At 47.0% G+C, this 19,511-nt stretch overlaps 1 protein-coding gene across 3 annotated transcripts; it reads left to right on the forward strand.

Moving 5' to 3' along the window:
• Window positions 1-227: 227 nt before the first annotated feature.
• On the forward strand, window positions 228-19,501 carry TMEM184A (transmembrane protein 184A). Of its 3 annotated transcripts, XM_063143389.1 has the most exons (10): window positions 228-295; window positions 1,166-1,199; window positions 10,517-10,777; window positions 12,307-12,472; window positions 13,082-13,172; window positions 13,319-13,394; window positions 14,512-14,603; window positions 16,004-16,173; window positions 17,150-17,347; window positions 17,660-19,501. In XM_063143389.1, exons 3-10 carry the CDS (start codon window positions 10,517-10,519, stop codon window positions 17,902-17,904), a joined length of 1,299 nt encoding a protein of 432 aa, XP_062999459.1. In that variant the 5' UTR covers window positions 228-295; window positions 1,166-1,199; the 3' UTR covers window positions 17,905-19,501. The 3 variants fall into 3 exon arrangements, with proteins under 3 accessions (XP_062999459.1, XP_062999460.1, XP_062999458.1); XM_063143390.1 differs by lacking the exons at window positions 228-295; window positions 1,166-1,199 and adding an exon at window positions 8,363-8,424; XM_063143388.1 differs by lacking the exons at window positions 228-295; window positions 1,166-1,199 and adding an exon at window positions 9,767-10,097.
• The last annotated feature ends 10 nt before the right edge of the window (window positions 19,502-19,511 follow it).

Genomic DNA, 19,511 nt, shown 5'->3' on the forward strand with positions numbered 1-19,511 from the left:
TCCAGGTGTTCGCGCACACCTGCAGCTGGTGGGGAAGCAGGGGTTGGAGACGCGCAGGGACTGCCAACACAGGCAGCAACGGCAAGCCGGCGGAGCTGAAGCCGGGCTGGAAAAGGGAGGAGGAGGAGGAGTCTCTGGGGAAAGGAAGCCAGGTGGAGGTGCTGCCGGGGGAGGGCTCTCCCGGGCCGGATGGCTGGGGAGAGAGGGAGGGAGGAAGCGAGCCGGGCCTGGCCAAGCGCCGCATTTCCTGGCGCTGCGCTCTTCGCGCGCCTCCGCCCGTGCGCTCCGGAGCCCGGTGAGTCTGGAGGTGGGGGGTGCTTGGGATCGCGGTGGTGGAGGTGGAGGTGGGGTCCCTGGATCTCTGCTGGTACTGCCGAGGAAAAGGAAAGGAAAGCGGTTAGGACGGAGGCAGGCGGAGGGATCGACCAAGCTGCCCTGCTTTTGTCCAAACTTTGCATTACGCGGCGCGCCTTGCAGACTTCTCGACAGTTCCAAAAGTCTGCGAGGATATATATTTTTTTGGGGGGGTGGGGGGGAGAACGGAATGATCAATGTTCCCCTTTTACCCCTCCTTCCCCAAGGGGACTAGTAATTCCCTGATCTCCGCGGCTCCAGGTCCTTCTGTTCCACGCAGCCCCGCCTTGTGCCTGGCCCTTTCCTCCGTGGCAAGTGCGCTGGGGCGCCCAGGGGCGCACCTCGTAGTCCAAGCCCCGCGCCTCCCAGCCCCCCCCCCCCAATGACCAGCCAGAGAGTGGCAGGGGGCGGGGGCGGGAGCGGTGTCAACAGGTCAAGCACCTGGGCTGGCAAACTCCATGTCATTGTCGTAAGCATGATGCGTCTGTGATTTCAGTGAGTTTGATATGCGGAACTGCAATCATCCCTGACTGACGGACAATAAAACCCCAAACTTCTGGAAGGCACTGGGTTGTCACTAAATAGAGTTTGTTCTTCAAGCCTGGCTAGTATTTGTAATTTATAACTTCTCATACTTTTCTTTTTCATAAGCAACAAGCTCTAGGGCGTCTCCGCTCCGTGTGTGTGTGTGTGTGTGTGTGTGTGTGTGTGTGTGTGTTAAATAATCACATAAATAGATTCATGTTTTTATTGTGTTTGGAGAAGTTGGGTATGGTAAAAGTGAAACATAACATGGCTTTTATCTTTTTAGTATCGTACTATGAACAGAAGTTGGACACAGCAAGGTAAATGCATTATTTTTATCTGACACTGCTGGAGTTGTATTGTGTTGATAGTCCAAATGTTTTGTTTCTGTTACGGTTGTCTCCTCTAGGTTGCTTACAAGAAAAAGCAGTGGGGAGGGGTATACATTTTGGCCTTCCCCAGCTGGCTGCGGGATTATGGGAAATGTAGTCCAATACATCTGGAGGGCACCAGGTTGGAGAAGGCTGATCTAGCCCATTATTGTCAACACTGACAACTCTAGCAGTAGCTCCCCAGGTTTTCAGAGCGGTTTCCAAGCCCTATTTTGAGATATCAGGAACTGAACCATCTGCGTGGAAAGCAGGAGCTTAATCCCTGAGCTACAGCCTTCCCTGGAAGTAAGCTCAATTGAACTCAATGGGGTTTATAGAGGGGCGTAGGTGTATATTCGAGTGTGATGGAGACACTTGCAGTCTCATCTTCCCCAGAAATAAGCCCCACTGGATTCAGTGAGACTTACTCCTAGCTGGGTCGGCCTTAGCAATTTTGCCGCCTGATGGTGCCCCTTCCCTTTGCATGGACAAAAATTGGCTGGATGGGCATTTTGACCTTTCTTCGACAATGGGACAGCACCATGTCCACAGCCCTCTCCTCCTACAGCATGCTGCTGCCTCGCAACATCTGCCACCTGAAGCCACTGCTTCACGCTGCCTAATGGTAGGGACAGCCTTATGAAGAGATACTGAAAGAACTGGGCATGTTTAGCCTGGCTAAAAGAAGATTGGGGGGAGACATGATAGCACTCTTCAAATACATGAAAGGTTGTCACACAGAGGAGGGCCGGGAACTCTTCTCGATTCTCCCAGAGTGTAGGACTTGGAATAACGGTCTCAAGTTACAGGAAGCTGGATTCTGGCTGGATATCAGGAAAAACTTCCTGCCTGTTAGAGCAATACGACAATGGAACCAGTTACCTAGGGAGATTGTGGACTCTCCCACACTGGAGGCATTCAAGAGGCAGCTGGACAGCCATCTGTCAGGGATGCTTTAAGGTGGATTCCTACATTGAGCAGGGATTTGGACTCGATGGCCTTATAGGCCCCTTCCAACTCTACTATTCTATGATTCACTCCTAGGTACATGTACATAGAATTACGAAGTCTACACTTCGGGTATTCCACTGAACTCCAGCACTCTGAATTAAAAAATCTGTGGGATTCTCAAAATTCCTTTTGTACAGGAAGATGGCATCCCTGTTTGTATAAATCTGTATGAATGCAGAGATGTTTCCACTATGGAAAGATTTCATTTAATCTGCGTTCAGTGGTCTTTTAGGTCCCAGCCCTAATATTTTTCATGTAGATGTAAACCATTCTGAAGGAGGGAGGACAACTCATTAAACATTTTTTAAATATGTTAACCATCCTGCTGACACCTGATTAATTCACCAATTTTAAAGTGCTATTTTGATGCAGGTGCAGTTCTGAGACTCTCCAATAAAGATGAGCTTCTCTTGAATTAAATAAAGCAGGTGAATTAAATGATTCCCTGGAGAAGTGTTTCAGCATTTTCTGAATCAAGAGAGATACATAAGACACTTTGAGAATCGGCGGAAAGGATTTGGGGGTTGAATCAAGAGGAAATTATATATGCATTAGGCTGCCGTGCTACATGTACTTACTGAAAGTAAGCCCATGGGAACTGGTGGAACTTGCTTCTGTCTAAATAGGTTTAAGACTTCACCCGTTATGTCTTTTGCTAGTGGGACTCTCTTCCAAACACATAAGTTTAAGATAAAAGATAACACTGCATCTTGTGGATGTGAATTCCACCGTCTAACTATGCACTGCGTGGAGAAGCCCATCCTTTTATCTGTCCTTAATCCCCCACCAACCAGTTTCATGGGATGAACCCACTGGATTCTAGTATAATGAAAGAGGGATAAAAATGTCTTCCTACCCACTTCCTCCACATCCTGCATAATTTTGTATACTTCCACGACGTAGGTGCTAGGCGAGCATCTCTGGGAAAGGTATGCCACAGCTGGTGGTGCCACCACTGAAAAGGCCCTCTTAAAAAGGCTCATAATCCTACAGTTTTACATGTGATTGGGTTGTGTGGAGGGCAGCAACATTTTCTCTAGGCCAGCCAGTCCCAACCTGGTGCCCTCCAGAGGTTTTGGACAAACTCCCATCAACCTTAGCCAGCATAGCCAATAGTCACGAACGGTGGGAGTTGTGGTGCAAAACATCTAAAGATCGCCAAGTTGTGGGAGGCTGCTCTAGGTCCCGCTGAATGCTTGAAACTCCCTTCTACTGAGTCAGACCCTTGGTCCATCTAGTCCAGTATTATTGTCACTGACTGACAGCAACGGCTTGTCAGGGTTTCAGGCAGGTGTTTTTCCATCCCTACCTGGAGATGCTGGGATTCGAACCTGGGACCTGCATGCAAAGCAGGGGCTCAATCACGGAGCCACGGCCCCTCTGCTAGTTAGCTAGTGCCTAATCTGTTAAATGACAGTTCCCCCACCAAAAGGGAAAGAGGCTTAGAAGACTGGTTTGGAACGTCTGCAGGAATCATCAGCAACTAGTTTTTAATCAGGTGTCATGTTTTGCATTAAGCAAAGGTTGAAGGACCAGCGAGACTGGATCTGCCCCTTGTCTGCCTGACTCCTGCATGAGCAGAGAGAGAGAGCTTTTCTACATGAGGCTTGAATCCACTGTGTCTACTTCTGGTTTCATCGCAGAATTGAGATCCGAGCTCTGGGCAAAGAGCTTTTCCTTTCCTGCTTTTCCACAGCATTACCTCTAAGTGGCGCTGTGCCGTAGCAGACTATTGCAATTACATAAGTAGGAAAATAGCTTTTCTTTCACTTTCAGAAATAATATATCCCATTTCCCCCACTTTACAAAAACAAAAAACGGAACGTGCTCTTAGAAGTGAAACTGGAGGGTTATGACATTGCTTAAAAAACCCGTAATCAACTCTAAGGAATCACAAGCACACAATAAATGCTTCGTGCAGAAAAGCTGACAGCTAAGGAGCTGTTTAACCCCTTCTTGCAAACTGCAAGACTGCAAACTGCAAGAAGTTTGCAAGATTGCAAACTGCAAGAAGGGGCTTTGGCAGAGCTCAGTTCTCCCCATGACAACTCTATAGCTTACTCACACTTCCAACTGCACAGCGGGAAGGATCACTGGAGTGTGAGGTCAGCTCTGCCATGGACCTTTGCTGCTGTTCAAACATGCTGGGAGGGCCAAGGCTGTAAGAGACTTTTACCTGGATTGGCTTAGAAGAAAACCGGGGGGGGGGGGGGGAGAAACTCTTGGAGACTGCTGGAGAGGCAAATAGGAAGCCACCATTCCTGGAATATCACTGAACCATTTCACCCCCGCCCCTTCGTTTGTTTTAACGCTGCTTTACAAATGAATATATCTGGGGAGCCCTCTGTGTATACAGGCACCACGGCCTTTTGATTGGACCTGTTCTGCTGCCAAACTGATAAGGTACTCAGCCGTTCAAGGTCGATATGCCAGGCAACAATGAGGATGGATTAATGCTGCTGATTAACCCTTGAAGCCTTCAAATGTAGCAAAAGCCGGAAGAGCTTCAGTCCATTTGAACCTGTCTCTTTTGAACCTATCTCTTACAGCCATCATTCTTGTATGGATGCTTATTTAGACATATGGCGTGCTTATGTTAATGGATGCATTTGAGAAGGAAGTGCTAAATCTTCCTTTCCCCTTTTTATATTAAGGATGATGTAAATGATTATTGTGCATGGATATTTTTTATGATGTGTTCTTCCTTCTTGCTGTGCTGCTGCTGCTCCTCCTGTGGTTTCCCCCTCTCTTCCTTATTTGTTTGTCTGCTATTGTCATATTGCAAACCAATAAAAAAGAATCTTGAAGCTTTGGAATCAGCTTTCTGCTTAGGACTGGAGCCTCTGATATACATGAAGTTTAGTGCGAGAGAACCTGCCTTAGTGGTGAATGCAATATTGTTCTGCTTCTCTTGCCTCAAAGCAAACAGAGATTTAGGGTGTGTCTAGAAAGCACTTTCTTTACTTATTGAGTAGAGTCCTGGGTAGCAGAAGGTTAAAGGCTTGCTTCTTTGCTATGCTGTTGCTGGGGGACAGCGGCTGAAAAACCACGCTCTGATTTTTCATAGCGAGTCTTTGTTGGATCTACCTGTTGGTGACAAAATCTTTGGAACAGTTGCAGGACAGCCTATACCTCTCCTTCTCCCCCTCCCCCCCCCCCCAAGAACAATCAAAAGAACAATCAATCGTCTTTGGCTTTTAGATTGGTGAAGGACAGACTGTTGCAATGAATGCATCAAACAGAAGGCAGTGGGAGGCCTTCAACAAGTTGTAATTGTGGAGGGAAGAGGGTGACAAATTGATGGCTGGTACAAACACGTCCTCCACTTTTGCCTGCCAAACGTTGAAGGGGTGTGCTGGGAGTGTTTTCTCCCGGATGTACTCTAAGACTGTAAAGATGTTGGTGGGGGGTGGGGGTGGAAAATAGCCTCGGGGAGGGTCCGTTGCAAATCCAGTCCCTGTTTTCATGTTGTTTGGTGCATATTGGGCTGAATGGCCAGGTTTGCTTGGAATATCTTGTAATTGAATCAATTTCCAGAAGGGTAGCTGTGTTAGTCTCTTGCAGAACATACAACAGAGTTTTGTGGTACCTTAAAGACCATCACATTTATTCCGGCATACGTTTTCTGGGACGATAGCCTGCTACGTGGAGATGCATGGAGTCTTAGATGCTGAGAAAGGCCTACAGTAGAAGAGGCGCCTACTTAACAGTGCAAGCTTATATGCATGTTTACTTGGAAGTAAGTCCCATTCTATTCAATGGTGCTTACTCTCAGGAAAGTGTATTTAGGACCTTGGCCTAAGGCTTCCCATCTTCCAGCTCAGCCGGTTCCTGAGCTTCAGAATGTATCTCTGTAATTTCTTTTTTAGCCTAGAAGTTGCATCTTTGACCTTCAGTGGTTGCAGTGGTACATGCCGTCGCAAGTCACTTCCTTCTTGAAAGAATGTTGGTGTTTAGGAAACTCAGCATAAAAAGTTGCAAAATTTTAGCTTAAAGGTGCCAAACGTGCTCTTGCAGTAGCCAAACGCATATTGATGGCAGCAAGAAGCCAGTGCCTGATTTACAGAGGGGAAGGAAAAGGGGGGGGGGTACTTAATGAAATCCACAAGGCTTGCCCCCATTTTTAGCGAATCATTGCACCCCTGACATACGTGTGTGTATTTCTATGCCACCCAATAGCCGAAGCGCTCACCAGATGTGTAAGGCTTATCAAGTAAAGAACTTTCCAGACCTAATCCTGCTGAACATACTTAAACGAATATTCTTAAAGTTAAAATTAGTTAAAACTAGTGGCTACCAGGAGGAGGGCCTTCTCTGCTGTGGCACCCCGGCTGTGGAATGAGCTCCCTAAGGAGGTTCGCTTAGCACCTACATTATATGCTTTTAGACGCCAGGTGAAGACCTTTTTATTCTCCCAGCATTTTAACAGTCTATAAATACATTTTAACTTGGTGTTTTCAATTTGTAATTTTGCATTGCTGCTGTTTTTATCTGGTTGAGCTTTTATATTGTATTTTATATTATGGTTTTATACTGTTGTTTTATACTTGAATGTTTTTAATTTTTGTGAACCGCCCAGAGAGCTCCGGCTATTGGGCGGTATAGAAATGTAATTAATAAATAAATAAAATACCACCCAAATTTGGCAAATAGTAAGATTATTAAAGCTAAATTGTTACCCAGCTGCAAAGCCAACAAGTTAGAAACCGCAACAGAACACCTTTACGTGTTACCTATAGTTCACAGTTAAGGGTTTGGGAGCACATTATCAGAGACAGAGAGACCATTCTGTAAAATGTATCTATTCTCTGAAACAGAATCAGAGTCACCCTTAAGCTAGCTTATAGGCAGCCACCTAATCTGAAAGAATGGTTAAACAGGGACAAAACCTCATCACTGGACTCAGGGCAAGGTACCAGACCTTGCAATAAACCTAAATGTCAACTGTGGCCATGAATAAACACCGATGATACTGTAAGTGGACCCAATAGGGCTTATCCACTGTATCATCAAATGTTGTGTATTTGATCTCCTGCATCAAGTTCCCCAAAGCCACTTACATTGGTCCAGCGGGACTGTCTTTCAGACAAAGTTTTAAGACAAAAGGCACCAAGCTTGAGAACACCAATAAGCCTATCAAGCAAACACTTCAGCCTCCTCGGACAGACCATCGCGGAACTCGAGGTGACAGTTCTAAAGAAATTGAAATCAGGAGCTCGCTTGGAACTTGAGATTTCCGAACAAGAGAGGATAACGAAATGGGATCGTATTAATTGGGGAATATGGTTTCTCTGCGCATTATCGCTTCAAGAGAATGGAATACTTGCTGCAGGTCTTCCTGTTGAATTGTGTTTTCGGACGTAAAGCCTCCGGTTTCAGTTAAGGCATCTGATGAAGTGGGCTGTAACCCACAAAAGCTCGTGCAAATCTGAACAACTAGGAACAGTCAGTCTGTATGTGTAGGCTACGCTGAATCCTTATATTTAATGCAGTGTAAGTCAAACTGTTGTCAATCTCCTGCAGATCACCCAGAGATTTACCAGTAGATCCTAATCCACCTTCTGCCAACCCTTGTTGTAGCAGATTTGCACCTCTGTCCATCTGGGTTTTCTTTTTTCTATTAGTATTTCAGCTGCGAGGGACTATCCCACATTGTTCCAGGGCTCGGTCATAAAGCAAACAAGGAAGAAGATGGCCATCCCCTGGCACTTTCTTTCCCTTGCCAATGATCTGGCGCAGTCTTTGCAGGCCAGTTAATGTTTATGCTGGTGACAGTACCGTGGCGTATCGGGCTGGCCCCAAGGACTGTTTCCTTTGCAAGCTCCCCCATGGCTAGAGATGAGCCGGTGTTGACTAAACAGGGCAGAGAATCCTCGGGAGAGGCTAGTGGTCAGCTGATGGCTTGGTAATCCGAGCTTCTTCTCTGCCTCTTCTTCGTCTCTTTCCTTCCCCAGAAGCAAGTGTTCCCGGGGGTGAACTCTGAGCCACTGCTGCCGCCCAGGGAGACCACCTCCACCATCTGGGGCTCTTCACCTGAGCTGTGAATTCCATCCACCCTATGTTTTCTCTCCCACCCTCCCTTTACTGGGCTCAGCAACAGGAATATTTTTAGACACTGGTGTATCTGTCGGCTTAACACATCTGAAGCTTGAGAAACTTCGGGGTGAGTGAGCATGTGGGTTGCTGTGGGGAGGGGAACGAGGCTAACCTGAGAGGCTAGCAGGAAAAACAGGAAGTTTTGGTAGTGTATTAATCACCAGTTCCTCTAATAAAGCCTGGTTCAACCTTAAATTTTGGGAAGTTCACAAGAATGGCAAAAGGTTTAACTTGTGCTCACCTCCAGAAGGTCTTAAGGTGGCCAAGTCTGGCGTGTTATAGAATCACACAATTGTGAAGTTGGAAGAGACCAGGAGGATCACCTAGTCCATCTCTCTGCAATGTGCAGGAAAAGCAATGAGACCACCCATGAGAGGTGGCTGTCCAGCTGTTACCTATAGTTGAATGACCAAAAGTGTTCGTTCAGCCGTTGTGAATGTGTCGCCCTCCAGCTGTTGTTGGACTGCAACTCCCATCAGTCCCAGCCAGCATGGGCCGCTGTCAGGGCTAGTGGGTGTTGGAGGCCAACATCATCTAGACCACAGATTGGTGAAGGTTTTGATTGATGAGACAGAGTAGGTTAATTCTGATGGAGAACAAAGGGGGGAAACATTGCAGATGGTCTTTTCCTTCTGAAAATGAACGATCCTTTTGTTTATGACACTCAGGGGCCTGGCAAAAAGACAGTTTAGCTGAACATCAGTCTAAGCCCTTTAATAATTGCAGGAGCACTGGGGGCTGATGGCTGTTGGAATCCCGACACATCAGTAGGGCACCTGGTTGCCTATCCCATGCCAAGCCAGATAAATCAGCAGCCTGGCTCAGTGGAAAGGCAGGTTCCTATAGTTCTGTTTTGGATGAAATAAGGGGTCACTAAACAGGGACTGCCCACAAGTGCACAGACTCAGCAGAAGCATGTGTGATGGCTACATGGTCCCTGCTGGGTGTGTTGGTAAAACAATTTATTTTTATCACACCTTATTTATACCATGCCATCTGTGTACACAGTGCCTTTGAATAAAAAGAGGGGGGGAATAGATGGGACCCTGACCCCTGAGAGTTTAACATACCGTTCCTCGCCCTGTTGATCTGAGATTCTCCTGGTGGCTGAACCAGATGGTGATTTTTCTTAAAGAATTAAATAATTCTTGTTGGCCTTGCATCTCCCTGATTGCGTAAATGCCAATGTAAGTACTACTTAGAGTAGACTCATCAAAATGAACGGGAGCTACGTTGCCCTAACTAACTTAAGACCCACTCATTTCACTGGGGCTACGCTAAATAGGACTTACGTTGGCTTTTACCCAATATGTGAGGAAAAATGGACCATACTTTGCAGTAAACTTGGGCCAAATAGAATTGTAGTGGAGTCTTTTTTTTTTTAAGTCCCAGAATAGAAGAACAGAGAAATGTAAGTAATGAGAGTCTAAAGTTGGAACGTTCGTTGTCCAGGGGACTCTGTCTGTGTGCTCACCCTAAAAATACAAGCATATTATTAGGTTGATGCTGGGTATGAGACGTCCAGAATACACTGGTCATTCCTGTCGGTCGCTGCTTTCAACAGCAAATTCTCGAGACCTTTCTTTTGTTGTCTTGTTGGTCAGTTTGGATTGAGCAAACAAAAAGTTGAGGAGCTTCTGCAACAGGGAAGGTGTAAGTCACGAGACGGAGTAGGCGCCTGTTGCTTAAGAAATTCCCGGCATGGGTTGGCTGCCTTCGTCGGATGACTCTTGCAAGTCGGTGGGGCAAGTAGCAAAAATGAACCAATTCTGTCTAACGCAAAAGATTCAAGACTCATTTTAACCGGTAATTAGGAGATGTCATTGTGTCTGCCAAAGTTGCGCACGCGAATTCCTTGTTTCAGTGGCTTTGCTAGAGGTGGGGAAACCCGTAGCAGCACTCCAGATGATGTTGGACTGTAAAGAACAGAAGCTCCAATCCCTGCAAATCTTATTTCATTTCCCTCCCCCACCCCGTCTGCTTTTTGAGATTTCACCAGAAGAGTGAGGATTCACAACACCCCGGCTCTCTTCACTTACTCGCTTTGCCTGCTTCCTGCATTTCATAGGCCGTCTTTTATCTTTCCTCGCTGTACTTCTCTGTACCTCTCCTCCCCTGATATCTTCACCTTTGGTCTCTCTCTCTTTCTTCTCCGGCAGATGAACAATTCTACGGACTTCAACCAGACCTCTCCCACCGTGGGAGAGTTCCTGGCAACTAGCATGGCTCCAACTGGGTTGCAGTTGGATTTCTTCCTTTCGGCATTGGATTCCAGCCAATTAATAGTGGGCGATGGCTCCCAGCTAAGGGTGGATCAGAATAGCTCACAGGATAACCAGCACCTCTTCTTGACCACTTCAGCAGTGAAGGTCATCTCTGGCCTCTTTGTGTGGGCTGCTCTGTTCATCACTTGCCACCAGGTAGGTGTGGAGGACCCATCGGACTGCTTCCCCAACCTGGCCACCCTCCAAATGGCTTGGACTACAACTCCCATCATTGTGTTCCAGCACAGCCATTGGCCACTTCACAAAGGCAGTAGGAGCTAGATCCATTTTTCCTAGATTTGCTGAAGGCGCAACCATTGGCCATGCTGGCTGGGGGATGATAGAAGTTGTAGTCCAATCCATTTGGAGGGCAATCCAGTTGGGGAAGGCTGCAATGGGCCATTGCTATGCTAAGAAAGTGACAGTAATTTGGGGCAGTGTTCAGATTATGTAGCAACTCGTTTCCTATATCTTAGATCTCAACCGATACGTTAGTCTTCTTCAGAACTGCTTCTTTCCACTGGTGCCTTTACAAAATCTTAGCAAAATTGATCTAGCTCCTGCTGGCTTAACGAAACTTGTGTTGCACTATGCTTTTAAAAAGCTTGTCCAGCCTTTCGTATGTATAAGAAAAGAGGGGAGAATTTTCCCCCCCCCCAAGTTCTTGCAAATAATGAACCCAGACTTTAATGTGATTTCTTATTATTTATAATATTTATAATGTTGTGATTATATTTTACAATGATTGTAATAGATTCCAAGGCAATTATTCATGTTTACTTAGGGCTATGTCCCACTGAGTTCAATGGGATCTACTCCCGAGTAGGCACGATTCGGATTGCCGTTGGAGGGTGTCAATGCCAGAGTTTCCTCACCCATTGGCAAGAGATTACTGTCAGGTTGGACCTTGTCCTGTTACGTTTCCCTTGCTTCCTTTCTAGGTGTTTGCTCTCATCTCTCTCTTCCTCTAGGAGTGAAATTGCCCTCCCTTTAGATCAACATGGAGTTTGTTCCCCCTCCCCAACCCTTTTCAGGGTTTTCTTTTTCATGCTTTGCTCTGTTAAGATTCTGGAGTGTTGTGGTGGGTAGACTAAACCAGGGGAGAGACGAGGGTTCAAATCCCAACTCGGCCATGTAGCTCCTTCTGTTTTGGCCTTCCCCGCCATGGTGGCCTCTGGATGTCTTGGACTACAACTCCCATTGTCCCCAGCCAGCATGACCAATGGTTGTCATCCAACACACCTGGAGGGTACCAGCTGTGTCTTGTATTGCTAGTTGCTGTTGTTTGGCCTCTATTTTGCGGTACAAGAACAAAACAATCAGCTTGGATGGGACTGAGAATTCATCTATCTTTTGAAAATTTTAAATTATCTTTAGGCTGTGTTTAAGGAGAAAGCACAACATGCTAACCCACCCATGTTGTAGCTGAAATATGTCTGAAACGCAGTGTGTTTTCTACAAGGTAGGTTAGCATTAACCACCCTGAACAGCCCAACGACAAGCCATGGGTTCTCAAGGCGTCTTGTTCGAGAAAAATAAGCCACACTGCAGGGTTAAACAAGCCGACCTGCGGAAAACATGCTGCATTCTGACAACACGATGCCCCATTGTTCAAAAACAACCCATAGCGGGTGGGTTAGCATGTTGTGTGAACTCAGAGCCCTCCCTCTCTCTCCCCCCCCCAGATCTTCTTGCACCTGAAAAACTACACCATTCCCAACGAGCAACGCTACATCATCCGCATCCTGTTCATCGTCCCCATCTATGCCTTCGACTCCTGGCTCAGCCTCTTACTGATCGGCAGCCACCAATATTATGTTTACTTTGACTCCGTGCGCGACTGCTACGAAGGTGAGAGCCGGGTTTCATACTTTGGCTGGGAGAATTCTGCGCATAAAGGGCCGTTCTGTTCCAGACCGATTGACCCGTTGCCACGAGGACTCCGGTTCAACTGGCAAAATAGTAATACATGTACTGGAGTGAATCCTGAATAGCGCATACATTATTTTTTTTTGCAATGGCTGGATTTCCTTTGCAGTCAACATGGAAGCGGTGGCCCTTTTCTCTCCTGAGCACCACTTCTGTGGTGGCTGCACATGGCAGCAATTCGGGAAAGGCTGCACAATCGCTGGGTGCGCCAAATTGTGGGCCAGCCACAACAGCAGCTTGTGTGCAGACGACAGGAGACTGGGGGTAGTATCCAATGTTAGTCCTGTTTAGAGTAGACCCATTGAAATGAATGGTATTTCAGTTAGTCATGGCCAACTAAATTCTCATCCATTTCGATGGGTCTACTCTAAGCAGGACCAGCATTGCATACTATCCTGAATATATAGTAGAGCCTGTTTCTTGTTGTTTTACTTAGTTTGTGTGGTATGGAAGTTCCACCATTGGGTGGGCTACATTCCTGCTCTTACCCTTCTGCGAGCGCATCATTTTCTTCTCGCTTCTCTCTGGCAGCATTTGTGATCTACAGCTTCTTAAGCCTTTGCTTTGAGTATCTCGGCGGGGAGAGCACCATCATGGCCGAGATCCGAGGGAAGCCCATTGTGTAAGTTGACAACACTCGGTTACTTGTATTGACACCTCTGCTATACCCACCTTGGTTGACCGGGTCCTCCTTGGGGCTCTCATGCCCGCAGAAAGTCCAGCTATGGGTTTGCATTGATGGGTGGTTGTTGCCTTCCCTTGTTCTAGGTCAAGTTGCCTCTATGGAACATGCTGTCTGCAGGGCATGTCCTATTCCATCGGGTTCCTCAGATTTTGCAAGCAGGTGAGTAACCCTGGAGCATTCATAGAATCATAGAATCATAGAGTTAGAAGGGGCCTATAAGGCCATCGAGTCCAACCCCCTGCTCAATGCAGGAATCCACCCTAAAGCATCCCTGACAGATGGTTGTCCAGCTGCCTCTTGAAGGCCTCTAGTGCGGGAGAGCCCACAACCTCCCTAGGTAACTGGCTCCATTGTCATACTGCTCTAACAGTCAGGAAGTTTTTCCTGATGTCCAGCTGGAATCTGGCTTCCTGTAACTTGAGTCCCTTATTCCATGTCCTTCACTCTGGGAGGATCGAGAAGAGATCTCAGCCCTCCTATGTGTGGCAACCTTTCAAGTATTTGAAGACGGTATGTGGTGGAGAAAAGAGAGAGATGGGGCTTGCAGCTGCAACTGGCCATTTTTTTCTCATACTTGCATAATTCCTTCCAGACAGGTAGCTGTCTGTTGGAGTAAATGCAATATGCTATTAGTAATACTCTTCTTCTTCTTCTTCTTCTTCTTCTTCCTCTTCTTCTTCTTCGTATTGTAATAAATACTATTTTAACACTACTACATTTATATCCCGCCTTTTTCCTTCTTGCAAGGAACACAAGGTGGCTTGAATGATACTTCTCTCCTCCATTTTACCCATCACAACATCCTCACAACAGTCTTGTGAAGTAGTTTGATCTGAATGACTGGCCCAAAGTCACCCAGTGAGCTTCTTGGCTGAATGGGGACTAAACCTGGATCTTTTGAGACCCAGTCCAACACTCTGACCACCACACCACACTGGCTCTTACTGTGTTTTACTAATATAGTAAAAATTACTAATATAGTAAAAATTCTAAGGGCTTAATCACAGTTTAAAAAGGCTAACTGTGATACAACTTTAATTGCCACCTGCTTATGGAACCAATCTTGACTGAAGAGCAGGGGATAGGCATAATTAACTCCTTGGGCCAAGCGGAAGGCAGCGTGCCACTCCTGTTCATGTTTATCCCAAAAGGCAAATTTGAGGTGAGACTGTCTCTGACGAGGAACTTTGGAGAAGGGGACAGGGGAACCATGAGACTGTAACACAGGCTCACTACCTTATAAGGCTCCACCCTTACTTTTGTTCCTCTCTTCCAGGCGACGCTGCAGTTCTGTATCGTGAAGCCCCTTATGGCCACCATTACCATCATCCTGCAAGCTTTTGGGAAATATAATGACGGCGACTTCAAGTGAGGATGCCAATGGCGGAAGGAGGGTGGGAGGGAAGGTGGGGTTTGGGCGAAGGTTGGCAACTGATACATGGGCAGTCCTAGGTGAGCTTTTAGGGCAGGGCTGGGAACCTCTTGGACTACCTGTTCCATCATCCTTAGCTGTTGCCGGCCATGCTGGCACACGGTCAGTCCTAGGTGAGTTTTTAGGACAGGGCTGGGAACCTCTTGGACTACCTGTTCCATCATCCTTAGCTATTGCCGGCCATGCTGGCACACGGTCAGTCCTAGGTGAGCTTTTAGGGCAGGGCTGAGGACTCCAATCATCCTTGTCAGCCTTGGCTGGGGTAAATAAATGGGAGTTGGGAATCCTAAATATCTGAGGGGGGCAGGCACAGCTTCCCCAACCATGCTTAGGTGGGGTAGGCTTCCCCGCCCTCCCACTCCAGTTCTGTTTATAAAAACATATTGGGGGGTGTTTCCCTTTTGGGAGAGGAAACCTTGAGGCAGCTGATAAGGCAGATGAAAAGGCGTTAAAATGCATAAAAAAGAGCCATTTTTAAAACCAGCCCGACCATCTAAAAGGAAGCATAAAGATAAAACCACTTTGACTAGGCAAACTGCCAAAAAGTAAAAAGAAACAGAAAGAATGATTAATATTGTTAGAAGAGAAGAATGAGTGGCTGCAAATTTACTTAGCATTTCGAATAGTCTGATTGATTGATTGATTGATTGATTGAAACTACTTATATACTGCTTGGTAGCATAAGATTTCTAAGGGCACAAGACGTAGTAATGGCCACCAATTAGGATGGCTTTGAATGGGGGACTGGACAAATTCCTGGAGAAGGCTATTAATGGCTACTAATCCTGATGGCTACGTGCTACATCTAGTTAACAGAGGCCGTATTCCTCTGTACACCAGTTGCTGGGGAACATAGGCGGGAGGGTGATGTTGCACTTATGTGGGCAGCTGGTTGGCCACCGTGGGAACTGAATGCTGGACAAGATGGACCCTTGGTCTGATCCAGCATGGCTCTTCTTGAGTTCTTAGGATAGAATCCAACTAAATTCTTCTAATGTTCTTATGCATGTTTAGGCAGGAAAAAAGTCCTACAACTCCCAGCATTCCCCAGCCAGCAATTTAGGACTTTTTCCCCCCTGACTAAACATGCATAGGACTGAGCTCTGAGATGTCTAATCCTAGGTTAAGCGACTGGTCCCTCTAGCCCGGTCTACTCTGACTGACAGCAGCTCTGCAGGTCCCCTGGCAAAAAAGGGACGTTTTCATCACCTCCTCTTTCTAACTGGGGACATGAGCCGTTGTCTCCTCCTCAATGAGTGCTGGCGGTTCCCTGCGTGAATCTGAGTGAGGTTGCTCTATAGTCATGTGTGTTTCCTTTTCACACTTTGCTTCCCAGCATCCATAGCGGCTACCTCTACATCACCATCATCTACAACTTCTCCGTCAGCCTGGCCCTCTACGCCCTCTTCCTCTTCTACTTTGCCACCACGGAGCTCTTGCGCCCCTTTGAACCAGTCCTTAAGTTTCTCACCATCAAGGCTGTCATCTTCCTCTCCTTCTGGCAAGGTGAGTTCCCTCTGCTAGTTTATTTATTTATTTAAGCATTTTTATCCCGCCATTCAGCCAAAAAAGGCTCTCATGGTGGCTTACAAAAATATTTCTTGACAGTCCCTGCCCACAGGCTTACAATCTAAAGGAAAGGGGATTGGGAGGGAGGAGGAGGCGGAAAAGCAAAGCAAATTCAGGCACTACGTTATTAGTTGCATAGTTCAGCAGTGACAGCTGACAGTTGGCAGCAGGAGGGAGGGGGCTCTCAGCTGGAGCTGGACCCAGGCATGATGGAGAGGTGCCTGGCTGCTGCTTCCTCCCCCACTGGTGGCCTCTGCAGAGACAGTTGGTAGCAGGAGGGAGGGGGCTCTCAGCTGGAGCTGGAGCTGGACCCAGGCATGATGGAGAGGTGCCTGGCTGCTGCTTCCTCCCCCACTGGAGGAAGTTAGTTTTGTTATTTTCCAGAGTGGAAGCATCTTTTGTCTTCCACCCATGTACGTAAGAAGAAGAGGCAGTGTGGTGCAGCAGTTAAAGTGTAAGATCTGGGAGACCAAGGTTCAGTTCCCCACTGAGCCATGAAGGGCCTTGGGCCAGTCACCATCTCTTGGCCTAACCTACCTCACAAAATTGTTGTGGGGATGAACTGGGTGGGCAAAAGAACCACGTTCTCTTGAGCTCCTTGGAAGAGCGGCAGGGTAAGAAATGGAATGAATGATTGAATAATCATAATTCCAAAGTTCAAAGTTCTTATTTCAAAGTTCAGGCTGTGTCACTGTTTACATAGCCAAAATACACCCCACACAAGAAGAAGATATCAGCAGGTTTGGGGAAATCCTGTCGTTTGCAGAAAAAAGAAAACTTTAGAAGAAAGGTTCTTGGGAAGGGAGAACTTCAAACAGACCAATGAGGACTGAACTTGCCGAGGGGCCATGAAATGGTGAGCGACCCGGCACATGCATTAGTGATAACTTTATGATCTGTTCCCTTCGTACAGGGATGCTGCTGGCAATCCTGGAGAAATGTGGCGTGATCCCGGAGGTTCAGATCATTGATGGGAAGGCAGTGGGAGCCGGGACAGTAGCTGCCGGCTACCAGAACTTCATCATCTGCATCGAAATGCTCTTCGCTTCCATTGCTCTTCGATACGCTTTTACCTGCCAGGTGTATAGGGAGAAAAACGAAAGTGCAACAGGTACTTGTTTAAAACTATCTTATGTTCTTTCAGGGGTAAAGAGAGATGCAGGCACAGGTAGGATTGGCTGAAGAAACAGCAATAACAGGCTGGTCCTCAGACCACCGCTGGACTACATGGAGGACCTGGTGGTCAAAAATCAGGACATAAATGGACACACAACCTTTCTTTTTAAGGTCCACATGGGATGAGCTCCCTCTATTTACTGGCAGTCTTTTCTTTGCTCCTTCCTTAGAAAGGCACGTTGAGATGCTTTGCCTAATCTTTCCACCCTTGAACCTCTGTCTCATCATCTTCTCCTTCCGCTTCCAGCAAACCTCGCCCCAATGCAGAGCATCTCCAGTGGGCTGAAGGAAACCATGAGTCCTCAGGACATCGTCCAAGACGCCATACACAACTTCTCCCCGGCATACCAGCATTACACACAACAGTCCATGCAGGAGGCTGGCGAGCCTGGACAGAACGGGCACGTGGAACCCAAAGCGGATGGCCAACATGGCAAGAGAAGCAAAAACATTGAGAAGCGGGTGTTGATCATCTCTGATGATGAGCTATAAGATGCACCTTGAGGGAGGAGGAACTGTGTCACTGGGTTGTTTTTTTTTAAGGAAAACCTCCTTGCCTCCCTCCAGCTTGGCAGTTGCACATAGAAATGGACCACATTGGGTGGACTTGCTGATGGAGAAGCCGAGCTGTCCTCCGCTTGTTCTGTCAGTCAACTCTTGCCTCAAGAAGGATCAAGTCCTTGGAGGCTGGTTTCTCAAGGCCTTGGTCTTAAAGCTACATCCGCCACAGGAACCATTTCCTCCTGCTTTGGGTATGTTCGGCGAGAGCAAAGATGGCCGCTTTTCTGGAGAGTACTGAGAGGTACGAGACTGGTTTTAGAACTTCTCCAGCTCTGGGCATCATTTCGTGATAAGGCTCAGCTCCTCTTAGCCCAAATGAGGGGAGTGGAGATGGAGAACCTCTGTTGCTTTGTGGGAACAGGGGGGGAAAGCAAGCAGGAGAGTGGACCAGATGTATAGTTCTTCAGGACATAATCCTATGTATGCTGGGTGGGCAATGCTGGAAGTTGTAGGACTCCCCCACCCCCATTTAAACATGCATAAGATTGCATCCTAATTGAATTAAAACAATGGTCCCAATCCAGCCAGCGTCATGATTCAGTTCTGTTGAAAGTACTGAAACTATCAGCAGCCCCATTGTTTTCAATGGAACTTTATGCCTGTTTTTGGATCTGTCCCAGTAGATTGGGAATTAATAGGTAGGAATCGTACGGTGTAGCATTAAAACGGAGAGCTTTCTTGGTAAGGGTGAAACCAATTTGCTGCGAATCAGAAACTTTGGACCTGTTTCTGGGGCTCACAGAAAATTGTTTCCCAGAGTGGAAAGCCAAAACGGTTTGCCCACATGGTAGAAATAAAGGCCTCTGAAGGACGTATGTCGATCTCTCTGCTACTTCGAAAACTTCCTTGTGCTGGTTTGGCTCCCAGTTAACACTGTGGCAATTCCACGCATACCGCTTAACATCAGAACCTGTGCCTCTTCCCCTGCTCTGAGACAAATCGTCATTTTGCGATACAGGCCGTAGCAGTGTTGTCGTACATGTCTATGCAACTTGCCCCAGACATTGAAGGGGCTGTGTGGCCCCATGCAATGCTATGTTGTGCACATAGGATGGAGGCTAAATGCCCCATCATGGCTACAGAGTAGGCAAATGTGTGAATTGCCCTGATTTCAACCAGATACTCTTGTGACACAGAAGGGCCTGCTCTGGCGCCACTGGAACAGTGTGGGAGCTCCTGCAGCCTGACTCCTTCCCACACCACAGGGTGGCAGCACCAAACTCCCTGTTTCATGTAGGAGGGAGTCTATATAATTCGGGTTCTTTCTATGCACACTTTTGTTTCCTTCAACCACTCGAGTTAGAATGGGGCCTTCTTTCACAACAATAATTGGGCTTTCTACTGGATGCTGAGGCTTGCTGAAAAGGGTCTTCATCTGCTTGGAGCAGCACAACTTTTCTGTGGTGAGATAAATGTATGTAATACTTTCTGCTTTAGATGCTCTGTTGTTTTACTGAGAGGAGGCGACAGCTGGGAGTATAAAAAGTGTGAACTTCTAAAATTCAAATTTTAAATTATTTATATAAAACCCACCTTTT

This window comes from Elgaria multicarinata, chromosome 17 (assembly GCF_023053635.1).
Source record: "Elgaria multicarinata webbii isolate HBS135686 ecotype San Diego chromosome 17, rElgMul1.1.pri, whole genome shotgun sequence".
NCBI classification, from domain to species: Eukaryota; Metazoa; Chordata; class Lepidosauria; order Squamata; family Anguidae; genus Elgaria; species Elgaria multicarinata.

Excerpts from the sequence above, each read along its gene's own strand:
- TMEM184A (XM_063143388.1), top strand. The coding sequence starts at position 10,059 with ATGGGTTGGCTGCCTTCGTCGGATGACTCTTGCAAGTCG. Across the intron at positions 16,174-17,149 it reads CTTCCTCTCCTTCTGGCAAG|GGATGCTGCTGGCAATCCTG; the intron begins GTGAGTTCCCTC and ends CCCTTCGTACAG. Across the intron at positions 17,348-17,659 it reads GAAAAACGAAAGTGCAACAG|CAAACCTCGCCCCAATGCAG; the intron begins GTACTTGTTTAA and ends TTCCGCTTCCAG.